The sequence below is a fragment of the Tachysurus fulvidraco genome, chromosome 11, assembly GCF_022655615.1.
Source record: "Tachysurus fulvidraco isolate hzauxx_2018 chromosome 11, HZAU_PFXX_2.0, whole genome shotgun sequence".
Lineage (NCBI taxonomy): Eukaryota > Metazoa > Chordata > Actinopteri > Siluriformes > Bagridae > Tachysurus > Tachysurus fulvidraco.
In genome coordinates, this window is record NC_062528.1 from 9219661 (window position 1) to 9245158 (window position 25498).

Consider the following 25498-nt stretch of genomic DNA (forward strand, 5'->3'; position numbering starts at 1 on the left):
TACCTCTTACCTTGAGAGATGGTGGGACCAGTCGTGCAGTGCGAGGAGTGATGAGGGCTTTGAGGTAAGAGGGAGCTGGTCCATTTTTGGCTTTGTAGGCAAGCATCAGTGTTTTGAATCTGATGCATGCAGCAACCGGAAGCCAGTGGAGGAATCGCAGCAACAGGGTGGTATGTGAGAAATTAGGCAGGTTGAAAACAAGTCATGCAGCTACATTTTGGATCATTTGCAGAAGACAAATTGCATTCATAGGTATACCTGCCAGCACTGAGTTGCAGTAGTCCAATCTTGAGATGACAAGAGTGAATGACAACACCTGAGCAGCCTGTGTGGACAAAAATGGACGAATCCTTCTAATGTTGTAGAGAGGGAATAGAAATGAGCGTTTCACATTAGCAACATGCGAGGAAAAGGAAAGTTGATTGATCATGGTTACCCCAAGGTTGCCAGCTGTGACTGAAGGGGAGATCAGATTTTTGTGCAGGGATATTGTAAGATCTTGTCTTGGGGATTAATCACCTGGGATGATCAGTTATTCAGTTTTGGTAGGATTGAGCTTCAACTGATGAGCTGTCATCCACAATGGGATGCCTGCCAGATATGCTGAGAATCGAACAGAAGCCATGGTATCTGAGATTGGGAAGGAGATGATATGTTGAGTGTCATCAGCATAGCAGTGGTAAGAGAACTTGTGTGATGAAATAACTTTACAAAGAGAATGAGTATTGAGGGAGAAAAGGAGAGGAGAAAAGGATTCTCCAGGCAATCTTCAGACAATGTACAGAAGACTGGGCAAAATAGATTCAATGGGGAAAGCATACAAAGTCAAGAACTGGGTCTGGAGGAATAGAGACAAAGCAAAAGACACAAGGGTTTAAATAGACAAAAAAGATCAACGGGAAAACTCAAAATAGATGCAGGCAATAAGGACACATATGGGGGAAAAACAATTATAAGACATGAGTGTAGACAGTACAGGAACCAAATAAAAACACATTGTAAACATACAGACATGCTTCACAACAAAGGCCTGAGGTAAAAAAAAATATATATTATGGCATTAAAAATAAACTACTTACCTGAGAGAGTGATAAAATTTAATTTAATTTAATTTAATAAAGGATTAAAAACAAACATTTTTATATTAATCAATGAAATTAAATAAAGAGAAGGGATCTCAGTTAGAATGGATGAACTTTCACACCTGCTGTAGCTGGTCAGAATAAGAAGTTCAAAGCTTTAGTAAAGTTTGCAAGTTGAACCTCTCAGGTTATTTTTATTTTTCTAATTTGATTAAAGGCTTTAATTAAGAAGCTAAAGGTAATAAGTGTATGTCACAGTAATACTATCTCTTTCTAATTAATAGTTAAAATAAAACACAATGTGTGTCTAAATAAGTGTCCAACTGTAGATTTTACCTCCTGCACAATTATTGGAATTATTTAAATTTGCTTATAAGAGAAGGCTGAAATGTACTCAGATTGCTCAAAGTGGTTAATCATTAATAAAAGAATGAGTGCAGTTGGGCTGTCTTTAAAAAGGATTTTGATCTCTCCAGTTTGGCAGTGGAGATATCATCATGGTGGTCAGTTGGGTCTACATTAGGATGAGGCTGTGGTTAGCCAGCTTCCTCTTTCTCTCTGTCTATGGACGAACCTCGGGACCGTGAGTATCATGTAATCATAAATAAACAATTTATTATTATTTGTCATTAACAATTACAGATTGTCACTGTGATAATACATTAGAAGCTACGGTACTCCAGTGAAGCATTTCACCTATAAAGACACATTACAGACAAAACTTTAGTGGTCTCATGCACTGAAAAAAAATCATATTTACCACGACATTGTACAAAGCTTTCAAGCAACAACAAAAAAAATTATCCACTCACCAGAGAGAATAAGTCCTTGTTTCAGTTACTGTGGATTCAACTAAGAGAAAGAAATTAAAAGTAACAAAGTTATTGCTCAAAAGGTGATTTTTATTATTGTCATGTAAGATTACACTATTACTGTTAGCAGTGATTGTGCCTACCTCTGTCAAATACACATGTGAAGTATGTCTACTTTTAGTTTTTATCTTATGATATATTGAATCATAAACTTAAACTATTATAATACTATCAGCACATATGAATCTCTTAAATAAATAATTAAATAAATAAATACATTCTTCTTCTTTTTATTGCCTCTTTCATTTGTGGACATGATGTAGGATACCATTGTTTATAATAAACAACAGTTCAGGTATAATGTGAGGTAAAGAAATTGGCTCACATGGACACTTTAAAATGGCGAAATGTCAGGTGCTTTAGATAGTCATGTTATGACTGATACAAATTTGTTTTGATGCATTAAATTGAAAAGGAGCTAATTTTGCAAACATCTTACACAGATCCCATATAGCAATGACATTTAATTTGCATGATTCAGTTTGCAGCTAAGCGCAAAGGTCAATGTTAGGTTAAGGCCCTCTGTTTAGACTTTTGCAATACTATTGTTTGTTGAGCTCTGTTCTGCTTAGTTAAGGGTTTACTCAAACATTTACTATGATATGGCTACAGTAGTTTGCTTCAACAACCTTTCTCTAATTTTCATTGATTGCATATTATTCACTTGAAAATTGATTGATCATAAACCTTTCTTTTTGTCTGTAGATATTTCATGGTGACATTTCCTGCTTTAATACCAGCTGGCTCTAATGCCAAATTTTGTGTGAGTCTTTTAAAGCCTAATGAGACTCTGCAAATAAACATTTATCTGGTTCACAAGAGTCAGAGCAGAAATCTTTTACAAGAAACAGTGGAAAAGGACTTTCATCGCTGCTCCAATTTTGAGGTCAGAAATGTATTTTTTATGTTGGTTTGCTTGTTTGTTTACTTATTTATTTATTACGATAGTCAGTGCACAATATGGTTTTTTTTTAGCTAGTTTACGTATTTTAATTTAATTTAATTCAAGTCGTTTGTGTTGTTCAACATGGAATACATCTTCACAGGCTCCACAGGTTGTGAGTGAATCAGTGCAGGAGATCAAAGTAAACGTTAAAGGGAAAGGTTTTATGATGACAGAGAAAAGAAAAGTGATGTTTAAACCATATGACACACTGACTTTTATTCAGACTGATAAACCCATCTACAGTCCAGGCCAAACAGGTGACTCCTTCCTGCAATAACAATCACTCTTTTCAGTTTTCAATTTCAACTATTTAATGAAAGATTTTTTCACAATTATTATATTTCCACAGTGAATTTCAGAATTGTCTCTATGGATTATAAATTAATCCCATTTAAACAAACGGTAGGAGGAGAGATTTATGTTAATACATAAAAGACACCTATTTAACAGATTATTGTCATTTATATCTATTAATTCATTAATAATCACACAGACCAATAAGCAATTTTAAAAATAATTTGTATATTTTAAATTGCTCAAATTCCATTAAATAAAACATACTTGTTTTGATTATAATGTTCTGGGTAATTTTATGGTGTCTCAATTATTATATAAAGGAAATTCTAAAGTTTGATTTTTCTCTTATACTTCACAGTACAGTACAGTGAGTCTTCAGGTGAAGTGGAACCAAGCACAACATTACATATTTTATGACTCTCTTGTTTAGATGTAATATCTATAAGGCAATGCTTTGTCAAAATCTTCATATTGCTGAACTAAATGTAGATATCTTTTGTGAAACCAAACAGGATAGTCATCAGAACAGGATTGGTCAGTGGACAAATGTGTCTTCGACAGGTTTGATACTGCAGCTTTCTCATGAGCTAAATGCTGAGGCTCCACAGGGACGATATGAGTTGATTGCTAACACTGGAAAAAGTTTGATAAAGTACAATTTTAAAGTGGAGAAGTTTGGTAAGTTAGATTATTAGTAACAGTTCAGTTTTTACAAATGTATCCAACATCATGTAATATCTGTAATAATCAGCTGCATTTACTGTTAGTTTTACCCAAATTTGAGGTTATTTTGAACGCACCAAAAGAGCACAGCGTTGGTGACAAGGAACTAAAGCTAGAAGTCTGTGGAAAGTATGCTTCAAGTGTATTTTACACAACTGAATGTTTAGCACATGTACAGTATATACGATATCTAGCTCAGAATTATGTTTGTATTTATGTAACTTTATTATATGAAGGTACATTTATGGACAGCCAGTACCTGGTGAAGCTGTGGTGAAGGTGTGTCGCAATGTACAGCAGATAAATAATGAGGCCAGATGTACGAGTGAAACGGTGAAAGTATGTATGTAACAAACTTCACCGACAACTATATCACTCTCTCTTTCTCTCACTAATAAAACATTCACACCATTTGTTTTGGGTGTTCCCATAGATGAGTCGAAATGGCTGTGCACTCCTTATTTTCAATGTGTCAAGCCTCATCAATACTGAATTTGATAAAAGTTTTGAGGATTATCTTCACGCTAGTATTACATTCACAGAGGAAGGAACAGGTAAGTCAGTGTTGGATCTCTAAAAACAAAGATAAGAACAAAGCCACAGCTCTTAACAGTCTGATTCCTTATGTTATACTTTATGCCCATTAATATACTTTAACAAAACTTTTGTTTGTATTCAGAGCCGGATTAAATAAATGGACTACACTAGGCAGGCTGCATTTTTTGGGCCCCCCTCCATCGATGTTATTTATGAATTGAAATCTGAAACTTACCAAAGTTACTAATAAAAGTTAATTCACATTTTACATAGCCCAGTCTTTAGTTACAAATTGGTTATGTTGTATATTAAACAGTCTATCAGACTATTTTTTGATATTCATTATTTATACGTCATTACACGGCTCTATTAAACGCTATTAAATTATCCTCATCCATTGGGAGTGTCATTGTTAAGGCAGTAGTACCAGCAAATAATCAATAGGTGTCAGTAAACTATGTAAACAGAGCAAATAAGTTTATTTGCTCTGTTTACATTTAATCAACACATTTAATTAAGATTTTCTGCAAAATGCAATAGCTTACAACATTTATAAATGTTGTAATTAAGAACAAGAAGGCAAACATGACCCCTTCACAATCATCAAGACCATTTAGAAACTGTCTAACAATAAATAATAAATATAAGGATGGAGGATTTAAACATTTCCTGCCGCATCTTCCACCGCGTCTTCCGCCGCATTTCCCGCCGCATCTTCCACCGCGTTCACAGCTGTCAGACGGCTGCCCGACAGAAACTTTTGCAAAGCCCCCCGCTGTCTCTTCTTTTGTTCTTCTTCATTTTTTTTCTTTTTACGTTTTGCCGCACCCGAAGGCATCTTCAAAGTCAGCCTACTACTCAAAACACACCTGCCTGCTATATTTGTTTTCCCGCTCTGACGTCTGACCGCCGCTGACGTCTCCTCGGACTTAACTGGCTGGCGCCTCTATATAAATATGGTTTAAATAAACATCGTTACTATTTTTATTTAATTAATAAATAATGAAATAAATTGTAGATAGGACATTTGTACATTTTATTTTATTTTTATTATAATTTATTTTTTTTATATTTATTATATTTTTATTATATTTATATTTATATATATATATATATTTTGTCCCTCTGTCTGGACCCCATCCCGCCAATCGGGCCCTAGGCACGTGCCTAGTTTGCCTTTGCGTTAATCCGGCTCTGTTTGTATTTCATTATAACATACTGCATTTTGTTTCTTTTTGCTTAGATAATGTCATAGTGAAATCTGAAAGGATAAGGCTTTCTTTCCAAATTGGCCAAGTGGAAATCCTTGATTCGCCAAAATACTTTGAGAGAGAAAAAGTTATAGAAGGAAAAGTATGTTTGTTTGTTTTTTAATTTTTTTTATTATTGGTTTTATGTTTGACACTATATTGACAGTAGTTTTTTCTTTCTCTGATCAACAGATTAAAGTTACTACCTTCAATGGAACACCAATTCCTAACAAGAAGGTGTATCTTTCAGAAGGTCAACGATGGGCTCCAACATTACTACTCAATCTTACTACAGATAGTAATGGCTTGGCAAACTTCTCAGTCCCTTCACCTGAACATCCTAAAACAGAGATATTATTGAGTGTATGTTATGACAAAATACCGCAAAAAAGGAAATGAAAGAAAAAGAAACCAATTTTTAGTACACCATCATGTGGTAAAGCAAACATTTATGGTTATTATTTTTCTTGTGTTATTGTTATCTAGGCAAGAGTCTATCCAGAGGAAAAATACCACCAATACAAAACACCATTCTTTTTAACTGCAGAGACATATATACATCTGCTCCAACCTGCTATACCTTACAGTCCAGTGTTCAGTGAACTGTCAATAGAGAGCTCAGAAGAACCATTTAAATGTGGTTCTGAAATTCCCATAACAATTAACTACTATATTGTTGGGGAAACTCCTGAAAGTTACAGTATTGATCTTATATACATGGTAAGTACTTGTAGTAATTGTATGCTACTTGAGACAGGAAATGAGAGTCACCTGTATTACCTTTATTACTTCAACTCTAAATATATTTCACTGCACATTTATTATAATATATTTTGTGCCTCTGATTCAGGTCTTGTCTAAAGGAGCCATAGTCCATCATGGGCATGAGACAGTTGATGTGGAAGAGTCTACAGATACCAGAAAAGGAAAAGTCTCATTTAAACTATCTGTTGATGCTGAGATGTCTCCTGAAATGCAGGTTGTCTTGTACTCTGTCCTGCCTAGTGAGAATGTCATTGCGTCTAGCAGGGAATTCAGTGTGGAGAAATGTTTTAGAAATAAGGTAATGTTAGCATTAATAGCTTAATAGCTTATGTTCAGTGAAATAATCTAATTCTTTCTTGTTTGGCATAAAAAACTAAACCCATCTAAACTAGTTTTCTTCATGACCTGCAGGTTTCACTACAGTTCTCTCCCTCTAAAGCAGTTCCAGGTGAGAAGAACACTCTTGGGGTCTCAGCTCATCCTGGTTCACTGTGTGGCCTCAGTGCTGTAGATCAGAGTGTGTTCATCATGGAGTCCAACAAACGGCTGAACACTGACAAGGTGAAATTTTGATATATATCCCCATTTGTGATGATTTGGGGTTTGGCCTTACAACTAGGTGCCATTACTTAATTTTTATGGAGACATATATTGATATATGTATGTTATGGAAACATTCATATCAGAAACATTAATAATAAAAGAAAAATAGTATTAAATGAATGTCATGTTTTTTATCACCCATAGATATTTCATTTGTTGCCAGTGAAATCAGTATTAAATTATCCCAGTCAAGTTGAAGACGAGCTGAAGTGCTTGCATGTTAGACCCCAGCGGGATGTATGGGTTGAACATGTCTACAATACATTAACGGTAACTGACTGACTGACTGGGAAATGTTGCATAACTGTTTGTGAAAGTGAATCTTGGAAAACTATAAAATGTAGATGAAAATTCTAAATACACTTTATTTAATACTCTCAATATAAAGTTGTTGTTTTTTTACTTTAAAAAAACTACTTGGTTCCATGGTTGACTGTTACTTTTGATGACTATTTATATTGATCATATTATAGGGAGTGGGGCTGAAGATGGCAACAAATTTGGCTGTTAGAGAACATCATTGTTTGGTGTACAAAGGCGTGCATTATAATCGTATCGGTCTCTCAGGTTTTTCCTTTTGAATTCATATCATTAGAGGGTACCATTAAGACCATTTTCATAAGCATAAATACATAGTACTAACCAATATAAGAGCTATTGTACAAATTAATTAATTATGTTTTTGTTTTTGTTTTTTTTGGAGGCATTTCTTTACTTCTAGACATCGGTAGAGAAGAATATCACAGACTTTATGATCCCGAAATATCATACCCAAAACTGCAAATTCGCAAATTGTTCCCAGAATCTTGGATATGGCAGCTTGTTGAAGTGGGGTTAGGATGTTTTTTTGTTGTTTTTTTTACTTTATTTGATATATTTGCACTTTTAAACATTAAAAGCAATGTAATTTTCCACAGGGACTCTGGATCAGTACAGCTTCCTGTCACTGTTCCTGACACCATCACCACTTGGGAGACAGATGCTTTCTGCGTGTCCTCTATAGGTCTGGGTCTCGCTCCTCCTGTTCAGCTCACAGTGTTTCAGCCCTTCTTCCTGGAGCTCTCGTTGCCTTACTCCATTATACGTGGAGAGGTTTTTGAGCTGAAGGCTACTGTCTTCAATTATCTTTCCAAATGCATTATGGTATTTTATTTCTTATTTTATTTCTGAAAGTATTGTGACGTTTGAGATGCACAGTAAATTAATCACCTGTGTCTCATTGACAGGTTAAAGTGGCTCCAGCCCCTTCCTCAGACTACACTCTGGAAAAATCTTCTGATGGCGAGTATTCATCCTGTTTGTGTGCAAATGGAAGAAAGACCTTCAAATGGACTTTAATTCCCTCTGTGCTTGGTGAGACTTCAAACCTCTTCAGCTAAGATAGAACCTAGTATGTCTATTTCATTACATTGTGGAGACTTGGGGAGTTTGTTATTATGTTACAGGAGTCTTGAATGTGACAGTGAGTGCAGAGGCAGAACAATCCCAGACTGTGTGTGATAATGAGATTGTGAGTGTTCCAGAGAGAGGCCGTATTGACACAGTTACACGAAGCCTGATTGTAAAGGTTAGTCTAAAAGCTTGAAAATGTATGCTTCTACAAATTATTTCTATGATTTAATGACAAATTTCCCCTATGTAGGCTGATGGGTCTGAAAAGTCAAAAAGCCAGAGCTGGATATTATGCCCACAAGGTTAGACTTACACATATGAACTGGTTCCCAGGGTACTGTACCACTCAGTAAAGATAATGAGTTAATATACATGCACTACAGGCAACAGTGTTTCCGAGGAATTGGAGCTGACACTTCCTGAGGATGTAATAGAGGGATCAGCACAAGCTTCTGTTTCAGTGCTTGGTAAGAGAGAAAAAAATTAGAGTGAAATATGTCATGTCATATGTCATATTAGAGTGAACTTTCTCATATGCCATGAATTTGATTTGTAAAATGTACTGTTGGCAATGAACAATTTTATTAAATGATAGATACAGCACTGGTGAAAGCCAACAAAAGAATAATTTACACAGTTCAAAAAAAGCATGCAAATGTTGCTGAATTGCATTAATTTGTACCTCAAACCCTCTGAACATCATTGGTTTTGAATTGAAACGCACAGAATGCATGCCAGGCATTCTTATTCAACATTAATGCCCAACCTCACCACCTCATTGTGACTGAATGAGCACAAATCCCTTAAAATTACATTCAAGAATTTATTGGAAAGCCTTCCCAGAATAGTGCAGCACATGAGTAAATCTGGAATAGTGTGTTCAACAATTACATATGTGTATAATGGTCAGGTGTCCACATACTTGTTGACATATATTGTACTGTATTTTTATAAGAACTAATTTTTAAATAATTCCATTTTTATACAAAGAAAATTCATATACCTTAAGAGTATTTAATTAAATATTAAAGAATAGTTAAAAATGTAAGAATGTTTATTTCAGTCAGGAGCACTTTGTCAAATGAGCATTTATTAGCTGATAGCATACAGTTAGTGTTGGCGGTATGGTTCTGTTCTGGGCAAAAATCCACGTGCCCGTCCATGCGCATGCATGGACAGAGCGTGTAGAGCAGCAACTAGAAAATAGAATAAACCCCCGTGTAACAGAATCAATAATCATGCATAGTATTAAATACGCTTGCTTACATGTTTTGAAAATAGATAGATAGATAGATAGATAGATAGATAGATAGATAGATAGATAGATAGATAGATAGATAGATAGATAGATAGATAGATAGATGAATAGATGAATAAACAAACAAACAAACAAATAAATAAATAAAGTGTGGGGGGGACTAATACGTGTTGAAGATTTATAACGTAAACTGGTACAACAAACAACGGGTTTCGGCTGGGTGGAGTCGGGGTTGGAGGAGGGGGGTTTAAATCACATCAGCAAAGATGCGTTAGAAAGCGGCTCAGTGAATGGGAATAATATGGATGTCGTAACCGGATTGTTGCGCGTCATGAACAGCTGATTATCAGCTGATGCTGCTTGACGACGTGGCCTGCCTGAACTAACGTGATGCTTGATTTAAATGCATTTTTAACAATCTTTTATAGATTATTGATGATTATTTAGAATTATAATTTATCAACCATAGGAATGCTCTAGCTGCAGAATGCTATTTAATACATAGAAGAAAAAGTAAGGAGAGAAGGGCTGATTTCCTTGTGAAGGGAGTTAAAAATTTCTTAGCTCACCTAATCCTAAAATCCAAAGGATTATTTTCACCCTGTCTTCTGTCATAGGTCTGTCAATTTTCCTAGAAGGATAAATTGAGAGCTTCACCTTTTCTATTTCTCGTCACATTGCTTTTTAAGATGTTTATCTTTGGCCAAGAATGGTAAATGGTGTACATCTACAAGGCTGTCATTTGTCTCACCGCCACTTATATCTCATTGACCAAATTTAGAATGAAAATATGACCTGGGTGCAACTTCCATATTCAGCTCCAAACTTTTTATTGTCTAAAAAAATCATTTATCAGCTGACAAGCTCTAGGACAGCTGCAGTCAAGTGTCCAAGTGGAACTGAATAATGATATGCAATCGATGCTGCCAGATTTCATCTGTTTACAACAATAATTATTAGAAAATATAATACTTTCTTAGGATAACAACATAGGTGCACAACCAGGCATGATTGGTCAGAATTACATAGTGAGCAGGAATGTGTGACATGAAGCTGGAAAATGCTTTTCCCTGTCTTCAGTTATATGCTGATTCATTATTTTGATGGCTAGAAGTATTTGGTTAGTAAATAACTCTAGTTTACACAAAGTTTACTGAGCTTTTCTGTCAATCCAGAACATATGAAATGAAAACATATATGGACATATATACAGTACAGTAGGCACTGCAATGGATTTTTCCCAAGGTACAAAGAATATACAAAGATTATTATATTATTGTTCCTTTTTTGTAGGAGACGTACTTGGTCGTGCATTAAAAAATCTGGATGGACTACTAAGGGTGCCAAATGGCTGTGGAGAAGACAACATTGCTCTCCTCGCCCCAAATATCTACATTCTTCAGTATCTAGAAAACACCAAGCAGCTCACCACAGCTATCCATGACAGGGCTACTGGTTTACTTAAAAGTGGTCAGTGACATAATATTTCTCTTTTTAATCTTTACAGGTCAATACTAGCTGTCCAATATATTTTTTCTGAAGTAATCAGAATCAATCATTTATATTTACACAGGATACCAGAGGCAGCTAAACTATAGACATATAAGTGGTGGATATAGCACATTTGTTAAGGAAGAGGAGAAGACATGGTAAGAACTTTAAAGGAAGTAGTAATAATGCCTGTTATACATAACATTTTCAGCTATTGTGAATTTACTTTGAAAATTGTGAAAAAAGATTAATTATAGACACAAATAAATCTCCACTGCCAGGTTAACTGCTTTTGTCTTAAAGACTTTTGGCAAAGCACAACGTTACATCTTTATTGACCCAGAAAGCACTAACAAAACAAAGCAATGGCTTATAAATATGCAGGGATCAGATGGCTGTTTTATACAACAGGGAAATCTGTTCGATAATACAATTAAGGTATGTCTGGTTCTAAGGATACTAGAGATCACATTTCTGTATAAATGTACCAAATTTCTATTTTATGTGTGCATCATTTTCATGTATTACAGGGTGGTGTAAATGATGAAGTAACCATTACTGCCTACATCACTGCAGCATTCCTTGAATTGGGCTTTACAGTGCAAGTAAGAGCATGATACAATTTATGATTGCTTTCAGGTGACATGATTCAGTAGGGAGGGTCTGCAAAAGCCAGAATAAAGCTCCAACTAAATGAAACTTTCAAAAGTATACTTTCTTATTTAGCATTATTTATGTTTTGATTGTAGGATCCTGTGGTAAATAAAGGGTTACTCTGTCTCAAATCTTCAATTGGCAAACTGACAAATACCTACAGCACTGCATTGTTGGCCTACACTTTCAGCCTGGCTGGAGAGAATGAGGTTCGAGAGCGACTGCTGAAAGTGTTGGATAGTGTTGCTATTTCAAGAGGTATGGAGTACATGGAGGTATTAGCAGAATAATTTGCAACAGATACATTATTTTAGTTAAACATACCATCATGAGCATATCATATTTTGTCTTTTCTCTTTCTCTGTCATGTTTTTCCTGTTTCATTGAAACATGAGTCATTAATAAGTCAAGATTAAGTTCATGAGTCATGATGTTAGAAGTTATTCACTTGTTTTCAGTTTCACTTTTGATTTACACTTTGTTAGACATCCTCGACTAAAAGAGTCAGCCTCCGAGTGTACTTTCCATGTGTTTCTGTCCGCAACATCTCCAAAGTCTATGGAGATGTGAGACAATGGCCACCTGGGAACATGGAGAGAACAGAGCAAGCCAGCTGGAGTGGCCCGGAGTGTCTTATGCTGAGCCCAGAAAGGACATGCCGCCACAAACTCCCGGACATCCCTCTTCATCTTAGTCCACCAGAAGTGCTGTTGGAGGACTGACAAGGTGCATACAGAGCTGGGGTGACAGAAAATGTTGAAGCTGTGGCACCATTGGAGGATTAAAAAGTGTAGACGGTCAGGAACTAATAACCTTCCCTCTGGACAGCCATCCGGAACTGGGAGATTGAAGGTGGCTTGCTGGACCCTCCTCTCGATATCAAGGCAAAGGGCTTAGACCATGACGGAGGAAGGGAGTATATATAGTATATGAGTATACTATTGTTCCACAACAGGTTCTTCATCCTCCTCCACCAAGATAGAGCATCTGGCTTGGCATTCTTTGATCCCTGGTGATAGGGTGAAATTAAAACGTCCAAATAAAAGACCACAATGGGCTTGCTGGGAAGTCAGTCACTTAGTCGAGCAAAGATATTCAAGATTCTGGTGGTATGTCCACACTAGGAAGGGTTTCCCAGCACCATCCATCCAGTGCCGCCACTCCTCCACGGCCAACTTGATGGCCAACAGTTCCTGTTCACCTATTAGATATTCCTGCTATGCTGGACTGAGGCGCCTCGAGAAGGCACAAGGATGGAGCCGGTTTTCTTTGGCGGATCGTGAACAAACCAATAATCCGGTGCACAGGTAATCAGGATAATGCAGGGCAGACAAAACCCAGAAACAAAGAGTCAAACCAGGCAGGGCAGAACAGGAACAAGGCGGGAAGATATCACAGGTGCACAGGGCAAACTGAGGAGACCATCTGGCAAGGAACCATGTGAAAGCAGCATCTTTATATAGTGCCTTATACCTAAAATGGCCACCACCCTGGAAGTGAAAATCCAAGATGGCCACTGACCTGGAAGTAGTGTAGCAAGCCAGGAAGTGTGGGAAGAGTGCTGACAACTCTGGTCATTCATATCTAAGTCAACACATAAGTATCTCAATCAAATTAACTTGTGATTCTTTAATTTTAGGTGGTCGTCTTCACTGGTCTCACTCAACAGCAGAGGACTCCAGGTCTTTGTCAGTGGAAATCAGCTCCTATGTGCTGTTAACTGTTCTCACTTCAGGTCAACTCACTGCTGCTGATTTGGGTTATGCTAATAGGATAGTCAGCTGGCTGGTAAAACAGCACAATCCCTATGGAGGCTTTTACTCCACCCAGGTACATTTATGTGATTTTAATTAAACCTTTATTGTCTCAGAATAGGACTCACAAAATACCAAACAATTTCCAGACACAATTGACAGAATCGATGTTTTAATAAGCTTCTACATTGCATTGCGTCATATGTTTAGACGCTTGTGCATAACCTTTGATAGGATTGTTTGAGAAGGCCAAAATATCTCTGACTTGCATCCTTACTTACTCAAACACAACATTCTTAAAATAAAATATTTAATATAAAGCACATACATGTTGTTGTAAATGTAAAAACATTAAGAGAAAAACAATACTTCTCCACTTTTCATCAGGACACAGTCGTGGCCCTGCAAGCTCTGGCTCTGTACTCCACTAAAGTTTTCAGCTCAGAAGGCTCTAGCACAGTAACTGTAAAGTCTGCAGCTGGACACAGTCACAACTTTGATGTGAACCAGAACAACAAGTTACTGTACCAAGAAAGATCATTGCAGGATGTTCCTGGTAAATACAGAATTGATGTGAAGGGCTCCACCTGTGTATCAGTGCAGGTCAGTGCATCTTTTCATCTCGATAACTGTTTTATGAATCTTCTGTTAGGTTGCCTAATGTTTAATAAAACCAGGCCATTTCCAAATCCTACATTGTGATGTTTAGAAATTAACATGCATTCTAGGAGGTAGCATGCAAGTTTTCACAAGTCTTCATTTCTAAACTAATCATATACCTAAAATTACACTAAATAATCTAGTATAATCTAAATAATTAAAGAATAATCTTCAGTATGTTCTTCACTATGTCTAATTGTCATGACGCGGGGTAAGGAAGCGGACCCAAACACAGGATAGCAAAACAAACAGGGTTTAATAACAAAGGGAACACAAAACAGGACACGGACTGAAGACAGGACAAGACAACAGTAGATTCCGCGCTGCACAAGGCAACGCGGTACAGTTAAATACACAGAGTAATCACAATAGGAAACAGGTGTGCAGACAGGGAGGGGCAGACACCTGACGAAGAACGTAAACAGATGCACATGGCCAAGTCCGGGCTGAGTCATGACACTAATATGCCAACTTAAATGTTTTTTTTGTTTTGAATAATAATTTGAATGCACATCCTTTATACATTATTTATACTTTGGTCTTTAAACCCAAGTTTTAAAAATGCTCAAGATTATTATTATTATTATTATTATTATTATTATTATTATTATTATTAATTTTTACTTTTACTCAACAACATTTTGGGTGTTATGAAATATTACATCCTAGAATATAAAGAATGAATAAATTACAAACCCTTAGTACAAATGAGTACAGAGATTCAGTATACAGTTTCTTTATACAATGTTAATTTTCTCACATATACACATGATATTCACAAACAATTCACTACGTTGTTGCAACAAAAACAAAAAACATTCAATAACTACCATTTCTGCAGGTCAGAGGTGAATGTTCAGACTATTTCAAGATGACAAGAATAACAGAAGCTTAAAAAGACACATTTTTCACTTTAATAACTGCTTCATGCAACTTTTATCCTCTTTACAGACAGTACTTTTCTACAATGTTCCCACACCTACTAAAACCAATACACTGAACATCACAGCTACAACTGAATCAAACTGCAAAAAATCATTTGGAGAAATAGCGTCCCTCCATTTCACCATCACGTAAGAATGAAAGTGTCATAAATACACTCAAATCAAGACTTCTTTTAGTTAATGAATAAATATCCTTAAATATATTATTTATTAACTGAATTTATTTATTTATTTGTTTGTTTATTTATTTTGTTTATTTGAATTTTCAGTTATAATTTGACACGACACAGCACTACCATGATTATAGTGGACATAAAACTTTTATCAGGTTTTACAGCAGATCCATTTGAAGTAAGCAGAGACAACACGCTAAACACAAAAATCTATTTAGTATATCTATAAAGCAGATGCCAGGACTTTCATGTATGCTGTTTAATTATTAATTTACTAATGCAGAGTTAATTTTGTGCTTACAAGCTTCATTGGCTGGAGTATTTTCCTTTGGTGAAAAGAGTACATTCCAAAGATGACCATATTATCATGTATATAGAAAAGGTAAGAGATTAGAAATCTGTACACAACATGAATTATCACCTTCATTATCCACATCTGCTGTACATCTGCTCTACTCTATTAAAACATGCATGTTTTATCTGGTGTATCTCTGGTGTAACAGGTCCAAAGGAATATTCCTGCCAACTATCATCTACACTTTAAACAAGCGATGCCTGTCAAGAATCTCAAGCCAGCTGTGATCAAAGTTTATGATTACTACCAACCAAGTAAGATTCTCCTGTGTTGTGAGATTGTTATTGCCATTGTTATTGTGACTACATTGCTTCCACTTACTGATTCTTCCATTTAGATGTCCGGTCTGAGACGCAGTACACCTCCCCTTGTGTGTAAGCTTAAAAATCTGCATTAAAGATTCAGAAAAGCTGAATCTGTGTGCTGTGTTTTTTATTTGCATTAAAGATTCAAAAAAAGGTCTGCATGTCTTTAATGTACTGGTTATACATGCACTTCACATACATATTAAATTGCTGTTAATTTAAGTTTTAATGTTTTTTTTCTCATGAGGGTTAAAATGTAATCAGTCCTAATGAGCCGAGCACAGTTAAATCAGAGCCTGTCATTGACACTCATGTCAGGTGTTTGCACAGGGTTACACACCCTTTATATTTCATGTATATTGTACATGATGTAATACATTTCAGCCTGCTTTTTGTAGATGACCAATACAGGCTGATTATTTACCATTTATTAAATAATTACTATAATAGTGATATAAAAGGTGTTTGGGGTATTACGTATAACAATGCTCAGATTTTTTCCAGAACTTTGCTTGTTAGTTGCTTTGGTAGATCCATAGACCTCTCTGCGTTTATGTTTATTGTCTGTGGACGTTGCTCGGCCCCCTCTGGCTGCTCGGCTGTGGATTTTGCTTGGCCCCCCTCTGGCTATGCCGCCATAGATTCTAGCTGGGACCATCACCCCTTTGGACCTTCGGGCGTGGTTCAGGGTTGGTGCGTTGGGAGCCGTGCCTTAAGGGGGTTGGGGGATTTATTGTCAGGAATGGATTCAACTGTTCCCTACCTGGACACTTGGGGGACATTCTGACAGTTTGTGTCTGTGCCATGTGCTTTTGTTTTTTGTGTAATGTGCTAGAGTCCTTGTCTTTTGTTTGTTATTTTTGTATTGGTACAGTATTTGTGTTTCCAGTTTTCTAGTGTTTATAGCTATTTTTCTTTTTTTCCATTTACTTTATACCTGCCTTTGGGTCTATTAAGACACCGCTGTTCCCTGACAGAAAGTGCTTTCACACTTGCTGTAGCTGGTCAGAATACGAAGTTGCTTGATTTAGTAAGGCTAAAAATTTATTTTTCTAATTTGAGTAGAGGCATTACATCAGCAGCGAAAGGTGTAGATAAAGACTATCAAAGCTATCAAAGCTGCAAAAAAAACCTCAGTAAATTAATTAGAAGGTAATTTCTGATGTATTAATGGACTGAACCCTGAGGCACTGGATTAAGCTAACAAGGAACCGAAACAGGTAGACCAGTATGACTATATTTTATGACTTAATTGGGGCTTCTTACAGATGCCCAGGGAAATTAATACATTTCAATTTCAACTGGTTGAACAGAATTTGATGTAAATTTTTTTCTTACATATATGTAAGAAATGTCCATACATTGCTCTCAATTGACATTGTCTCAGAGCAGCTTTACAGAACATAAACACAGAACAAAGGGTTATTATAAGAATAATATAAAGATTAATAGAATACAAAATTCAAGATTAATATTAGATAGATTTAGTTCACAATGTGTATGTATTTATCCCCAATGAGCAAGTCTGAGGTGACTCAGGCAGCAGTGGCAAGGAAAAACTCCCTTAGATGGTAAAGGAAGAAATCTTGAGAGGAACCAGGCTCAAGGGGAACCCATCCTAATATGGGTGACACTGGAGGGTGTGATTATAAATATACAGTCTAACAAATGTTATATAGATGCAAAAGATCACATGGAGTTCACATCTTTTTAGTATAGCAGAGTCTAAGTGTAGCTGGTAGATCTCTGGATGCCTCAGGGTTCGCTGGGTCGGCCTCATCTCAGTGGTCCAAAAACTTCATCGCACAGAAGATGATCAGGGCTGGTATAATTTAGGGATGCCTCGGGATTGGTAGAAGAGAGAAGTAATATTCAGATATTCAGATGGCGGCGCGGCAGTAGCACGCAGCGGCCTCTCCGGATTCAATACGGTGCTAATTACGTTTTTAAGTTTTTATTTACGGTTCTGAGCCCGACCATTGCTTCTACATGGATGCCAGAGACAGCGGTGTTCATGTATACAAACATGTATACAAACACCAGGACCTAATAAAGTACAGAAATCGTGTAACAACCAACCTGCACGATGATGTACTGGTTAGGCTTCGTGACCTCGGCTTGCTGCGGAGACCAGGCCTCCAGTCCCCGGTGTCGCCTGATACCAGAGACCAGGGGAGGGGACGCCGAAAGCGGTTCGCGAGGAAGCGGAAGCGTGGTAAGCGAGCGGGCGTCCGTGCTAGGCTAAAAACAAACCCTAGCCGGCCGGCTCTCCCATCCATTCTACTATCCAACGTTTGCTCCCTGGACAATAAACTGGACTACATCCGACTCGAACGCTCTACACGGAGAGAGGTTAGAAACTGCTGTGTGTTTGTTTTCACGGAGACGTGGCTCAGCGACAGAGTTCCGGACGCCGCCATTCAGCTGGACGGGCTAACTTCATTTAGAGCCGACAGAAATGCAGCTCTTTGCGGTAAGACTCGCGGTGGTGGTGTGTGTGTTTATATCAACACGGAATGGTGCAAGAACTCTGTGCTTGTTTCTACTTACTGCTCATCGTCAGTAGAGTTTGTGACTGTTAGATGCAGACCATTTTATTTACCACGGGAATTTACTACTGTTTACATTGTCGGAGTTTACATTCCTCCTAGCGCTAATGCTAAAGAGGCGCTAAGTGAGCTATACGGAGCTATTAGCGACCTACAGAATGTTCACCCCGACGGACTTTTTATCATCGCCGGAGATTTCAACCATGCAAATCTTAAGTCAGTGCTCCCTAAATTCCATCAGCATGTGGACTTTGCTACGAGAGGTGAAAACACGCTGGATCTTGTTTACACAAACATTCCCGGCGCGTACCGTGCGGAGCCCCGCCCCCACCTCGGCTACTCAGACCACATCACTGTTATGCTAATTCCAGCATACAGACCACTCGTCAGACGCTCAAAACCGGTTCTGAAGCAGGTGAAAACCTGGCCAGCAGGAGCCACTTCTGCTCTTCAGGACTGCTTTGAGTGCACTGACTGGAATATCTTCAGGGAGGCTGCAACCAACGGCGACTCCGTCAACTTGGAGGAGTACACGTCAGCAGTGACCAGTTACATCGGCAAGTGCATTGATGACGTGACCGTTTCCAAGACCATCACTACACGCCCCAACCAGAAGCCGTGGATGAATGCTAATGTGCGTGCTCTGCTGAGGTCTAGGGACCTAGCCTTCAGAACAGGGGACAGGGTGGCCCTAAGAACAGCAAGGGCCAAACTGTCCCGAGCCATCAGAGAGGCAAAGCGTGCACATGCCCAGACAATCCACAGCCACTTCCAGGACAGCGGAGACACCCGGCGCATGTGGCAGGGCATACAGGCGATCACAAACTACAAGACAGCTTCACCTGCTTGTGATAGCGACGCCTCCCTCCCAGACGCGTTGAACGAGTTCTACGCTCGGTTCGAGGTACAGAACAACGTTACGCCAAGGAAGACCATCCCTCGTCCCGACGACCAGGTACTCTGTCTATCCACGGCCGACGTGAGGAGATCTCTATGCAGAGTTAACCCACGGAAGGCTGCTGGACCAGACAACATTCCTGGCAGGGTGCTCAGAGAATGTGCGGAACAGCTAGCGGATGTCTTTACGGACATCTTCAACATTTCCCTGAGCAGCGCCGTTGTTCCTACGTGCCTCAAAACTACCACCATCGTTCCTGTCCCAAAGAAGTCTACAGTGTCTTGCCTCAATGACTATCGTCCCGTTGCACTCACACCCATAGTTATGAAGTGCTTCGAGAAGCTCGTCATGAGGCACATCAAGACCCAGCTACCACCCTCACTTGACCCCCTACAGTTCGCGTATCGTCCAAACCGCTCCACAGCCGATGCCATTACCACAGCCCTCCACTTAGCCCTCACCCATCTGGACAATAAGGACACTTATGTACGAATGCTGTTCATAGACTTTAGTTCAGCATTCAATACAATCATCCCTCAGCACCTGATTGGGAAGCTGAGCCTGCTGGGACTAAACACCTCCCTCTGCAACTGGATCCTGGACTTCCTGACTGGGAGACCTCAGTCAGTCCGGATTGGGAACAGCATCTCCAGCACCACCACACTGAACACTGGAGCTCCTCAAGGCTGCGTGCTCAGTCCACTGCTGTTCACTCTGCTGACTCACGACTGTGCAGCAATGCACAGATCGAATCATATTATTAAGTTCGCCGATGACACGACCGTGGTGGGTCTCATCAACAAGAACGACGAGTCAGCATACAGGGAGGAGGTGCAACAACTAACTGCCTGGTGTAGAGCCAACAACCTTTCTCTGAATGTGGACAAAACTAAAGAGATGGTTGTGGACTTCAGGAGAGCACAGAGCGACCACTCTCCGCTGAACATCGACGGATCATCTGTAGAGATCGTCAAGAGCACCAAATTTCTGGGTGTTCATCTAGCGGAGAACCTCACCTGGTCACTCAACACCAGCGCCATCACCAAGAAAGCCCAGCAGCGTCTCTACTTCCTCCGAAGGCTGAGAAAGGCACATCTCCCTCCCCCAACCCTGACCATGTTCTACAGAGGGACCATTGAGAGCATTCTGAGCAGCTGCATCACTGTCTGGTTTGGGAACTGTACGATCTCGGATCGCAAAACCCTGCAGCGGATAGTGAGGACAGCGGAGAAGATCATTGGGGTCTCTCTTCCCTCTATCATGGACACTTACACCACACGCTGCGTCCGCAAAGGCAACAGCATTGTGGATGACCCCACACACCCCTCACACACACTCTTCACCCTCCTGCCGTCTGGAAAAAGGTACCGAAGCATTCGGGCCCTCACGACCAGACTGCGTAACAGTTTCTTCCCACAAGCCATCAGACTTCTCAATAACCGAACTGTACTATACTGAGCACAACATACACACACATCATCTGTATGGACTGCACAGACCCTCACAAAACACACACACTGTTTTGCACACTTTTCTGCTGTTTTTGCACATATTGGACAATATCTCAGTCATCTGCTGTTTTTTGCACAACTCCATATATAATCCAAAGGACCTGCTGCTAAGAACCTGCTGCTGTTCATTCTTTTACTGCACAAAATACTGTTTGAACATTCAGTATTTACACTGGTCGGTCGGCGCTGTTTCTGTTACTGTGTATTGTCTTTTGTGTATTGCATTTTTTGTACTTTTTGTATTGTCTTGTAACTTAATGTCTGCACTGTCTTTTGTCCTGCACTGTCTTGCTTGTCTTGTCCTGCACTGTTTGCACCAGGTTGCACAGTTGCACTTTATGTGGCTAAGACTACTTACATGTCCTTAGCCCTGTCTTTGTTTTATGTAGCACCTTGATCCTGGAGAAACGTTGTCTCATTTCACTGTGTACTGCAACAGCTATATATGGTTGAAATGACAATAAAAAGCTTCTTGACTTCTTGAAGCTTCTTGACTAATAGAGAGGGATTAACATATCTGCTGTTCATAAAATTTGCAATTCTGATATAATAGTGAACAGTACTATGGGATGTATTATGTGTATGCCTGACTAAAGAGATGAGTTTTTAATCTACATTTAAACTGGGAAAGTGTGTCTGAGCCCCAAACACTATCAGGAAGACTATTCCAAAGTTTGGGAGCTAAATAAGAAAACACTCTACCACCTTTAGTGGACTTTGATATTCTGGGAACTACCAGAAGTCCTGAGTTTTGTGATCTCAGAGAGCATGAAGGATTGTAACGTGTTAGAATAACCTTAGAATTTACAGTGAAAAAACTGTAATTATACAGAGTGAGACCTTAAATTTAACAGTTAAAAACATATGAAAATATGGTTTATTGCACTAAAATTAACAACATACTGTATTAGTTACCTTAAAAAAATAATTTTGTCTTTCTGTTTTACAAAAGGGAAATAAATGTCATGAATGTGAAAATACCTTTGGTAAAAAAAAAAATTCATTGTAAGGTTGTGTAGCATCTGGTACAGGTCATTTTAGATTTCATGTCCCAGGCACCCTAAATTTCAACATCTACTCCTCAATTAACTGATGACCATTCAGTTTTACGATTTTATTGAGGGCAACACTCCACAGTGTCACACACCCACAACTGGCTCCAGAACGTCTGGAGCCTACACAAAGACCAGATAACCCCATGCGGCTTCTCTGATTGAACTCATAGGGGCCCTCAACCAGAACACACACACAGCACAATGAGACATTCCTTTTACTAATAAAACCCAAAGATAAGGTACTCTAAGGTTCTCATTCTTATAACCCTTTTTGTAATGTGTGCTTCATTTAAGGCTTGCCTGACTTAAAATTATTTGCTCCTTAATTTCCTGACAAGGGTGTATTTTATTCATGTGTCAGAAAACAACATTGTATTTAACATCAGTTATACTCTAATTACTGATCATGGCATGTTAATGTATACCTGTTCAAATGCTGTATGCCCCTTTAAGTTCTGATGTCAGAATGTATACGAAGCTATCGTTTACTTTTTACTTCCCTAATGAAAGTGCATCTTGTTTTATGTTTCATTTTTTGTTTCTTTGCCTTTATAAGAACACAATATCGTATTAACATCAGTTACCCTTCGATTACTGATCTGTGTATGTAATGTACCGCTGCCTTTATACTGTCATTACCCTTCATGTTTAGTATCAAATGACCACAAAATTATCGGTTACTCGTTTTTCAAACAATGGTGTATTTTATTTGAGCACGAAAGGCGCCATACCGTCTTAATACACCCTGGATCAAACTTTAAAGTCATCTAAGAGTTTGATAGCTAAACCACGCCCACAGACAACTGAAAACAAAGGGAGTTTTCCCTCCAAAATCTTGGCGTAGTATTGGCCATCTCCCCAAAGATGGGTGGAGTTCGCGACCTTTAAATTGTCAAACACCACTAATCCATGGTCAGACTTTCGGAACAGCTTCAAGACAACTCCATCTTCCTTCAAAGAAGTTCCAGCAAGCTTCACTTCCAAGAATGACAACTGCTCTGATCTTCAGGAGAACTTGAAAGAACGTCTGACCCCACCCTAACTGACTCTTCAGAGATTTCTCTGTTGCATCCGGACTCTTGTGCAGTAAGCCAATGCAAGTAACCGTTTCCTTTACCAACCAATTTAGATGCGTAATTTTAAGTAGGAATCTTTCATTGAATCATAAGGTGAATTTAAGTTTCTGTGATGATTTCCCAGTTATGGTGTGATTAATTTTTGAGTCTAAGCTTCCCATTCCTCTCCTTCCTTTCTCTAGTTTCTTCTTTCCAGTCTCTTCCTCCCTTTCCCCAATCTTTCCCCAATTTTAATTTCTTTTGTTTTATTTTATTTTCATCTTTGTTCTCCCCATTTCTTTTGTTTGTGTAGTTAGTTTTATGTTGTGTTTGTCTCATTCATTAAATGTCATATTTTTACGCCACAAGTGATTGTCTCTGAGTATCGCTCACAAATTGAGGTACCTGCAACATCTGGTCTGAACTACATGCTCTATTAAGTTAATTTAATTTAAATTACGGTATAAAGTAAAAGGGAAGCAAATCTTTCTTGGCCGGGAAGATACCGCCTTCATAGAATTAATAAAGGTAACACGGCCTGTTCGCCGGACGAACAGACCAAATAAGTGTAACGTTAATTCCATTTCTGTTAATTTCAACTTAGGTTAAAATATTTAGAAGTCACTATAACACGTTATAGTTACTTATAAATATTTACCTTGCTTCGCGAGCCAAAATCGCTACAGTTGTTTCATGGAATTGCCCTCCTAATCTTATTACAAATACATAAACATATTTGACACCCCTGTGTAGTGTGCAATTGAAAACCACAATGCAGGGCACAGGACATAAATAGTTCTAACATATGTTTGATAAAATCATCTTTGCGTAAAGTTGTAATATAAGGAATTCTAAAAAACATTTTGTATGCTTAAATTGACATGTGTCTACAGTATTTGAGAAGTGGCGAAATGGCGATTGTTGTGGAGCGTTGTCGGGCTGAACTACAAATAGGTAGAAATATTCTTTAATATAAATGTGTATTGGCACATTGGTAAATTGGAATGAACTGTTTAAATCAGTGTGTGGTTTTAAACACGAGTAGCATGTATCCTGTACCTGTTTTCATGACGCATAAGCATGTCTAGGCAGCACATGTACTGTAGTCAGACTTGCAAACTCCAGCCCAAAACGTGAAACATCATGTAGATGTTTAAAACAGCAGTATAGGTTGGGAGAAGACCACATGCCTGAAAACATGCACAGCCAGGCCGGGCGGACAGGGCTGACAAGAGTGCGGGCCTCTTAGCACATGGCTACGAAGAGCCCACACTCAAGACCACATGAGCGACGGTGGTACGGGTAAATTCAAGCCGGTAGTGCCTGACAAAAGGTGTGCGGAGAGGACCAGCTCGCCGCGGCACAAATGTCCTGCAAGGGAACTCCCCCAAACAGAGCCCACGAAGCAGCCAAGCCTCTAGTGGAGTGAGCCCTGAGGCCATCTGGAGGCTGCATCCCCTAGACTCATATACTAAGGAGATAGCTTCTACAATCCAACAAGACAGGCATTGCTTAGAGATGGGTTTTCCCGTGTTCGGCGGGGCCCAAGAGATGAAGAGCTGATCGCTCCCCTGAAAAGAGTTCGTCCTGTCCACGTACGCCCATAGGGCGCACACAGGGCACAAAGCATTCAACCTCTGGTCCTCCACTGAGGAAAAAGGAGGAGGGTGAAAAGCGGAGAGCTCAATCACACCACCAGTTAAGGCTGGAAAGCACTTAGGCACAAAGGCCGGGTTAGGCTTAAGCCAAACCCTATCCCCGCTGAGCGAGAATTTAGTGCACGAGGAATGAACTGAGAGCACATGAAAATCACTGACACATTTGGCGGAAGCCAAAGCCAGGAGCAGCGGCGTCTTGAAGGACAGCAACCTGAGGGAGATATCCCCCTCAAAAGGGCTCAAAAGGCTGCTGGGCCAACACCTCCAGCACCATGGAGAGATCCCAATCTGGGACCACACTCCTGGTGACCGGCAGGGAGCCCGCGTGCCCCTCATAAATCTACAGATAAGGGGGTGCTGCCCCACCGTAGCGTCGCTGAAACCAGCGTGACATGCAGCGATAGTCACCAAATAGACCTTAATCTTCGAAAAGGACCTGCAAAAACCCAGAATATCAGTGACTGAGCACAGATACGAGATGATCTGGTGCTCCTCGCACCACGTCTCAAACACACGCCATTTGCAATCAGAGAGAGCGTGTGGAAGGTGCCCTGGCACTCTGAATCGTGGTGATAACACGGGGGGTGGGGGGGTGGGGGCAACGTGCTCAAATTTGCCCTCTCACGGGCCAGGCCCAGATAACCACCCTGCCTGGGTGAGGATGAAAAATCTCCCCGTTTGCCTGGGTCAGGAGGTTCGTACGCAACGGGA

General features: G+C 39.1%; 1 protein-coding gene across 2 annotated transcripts; it reads left to right on the forward strand.

The window, feature by feature from the left end:
- Positions 1-1529: 1529 nt before the first annotated feature.
- LOC113661216 (alpha-2-macroglobulin-like) lies at positions 1530-16171 on the forward strand. Of its 2 annotated transcripts, XM_047820934.1 has the most exons (34): positions 1531-1665; positions 2660-2840; positions 3001-3157; positions 3250-3302; positions 3556-3576; positions 3710-3875; positions 3965-4049; positions 4157-4259; positions 4354-4474; positions 5701-5810; positions 5900-6070; positions 6194-6427; positions 6558-6770; positions 6884-7033; positions 7220-7345; positions 7549-7642; positions 7776-7908; positions 7993-8218; positions 8302-8428; positions 8521-8642; positions 8718-8769; positions 8851-8934; positions 11019-11195; positions 11299-11374; positions 11498-11654; positions 11747-11821; positions 11966-12128; positions 13510-13700; positions 14012-14227; positions 15236-15357; positions 15498-15579; positions 15706-15783; positions 15905-16010; positions 16094-16171. In XM_047820934.1, the coding sequence occupies exons 1-34, from the start codon at positions 1580-1582 to the stop codon at positions 16132-16134; spliced, it is 4299 nt and encodes a 1432-aa protein (XP_047676890.1). In that variant the 5' UTR covers positions 1531-1579; the 3' UTR covers positions 16135-16171. The 2 variants fall into 2 exon arrangements, 1 of the variants encoding a protein (XP_047676890.1); XR_007144434.1 differs by lacking the exons at positions 14012-14227; positions 15236-15357; positions 15498-15579; ... (1 more) ...; positions 15905-16010; positions 16094-16171 and adding an exon at positions 12356-12596 and having other exon boundaries at positions 1530-1665; positions 13510-13695.
- The last annotated feature ends 9327 nt before the right edge of the window (positions 16172-25498 follow it).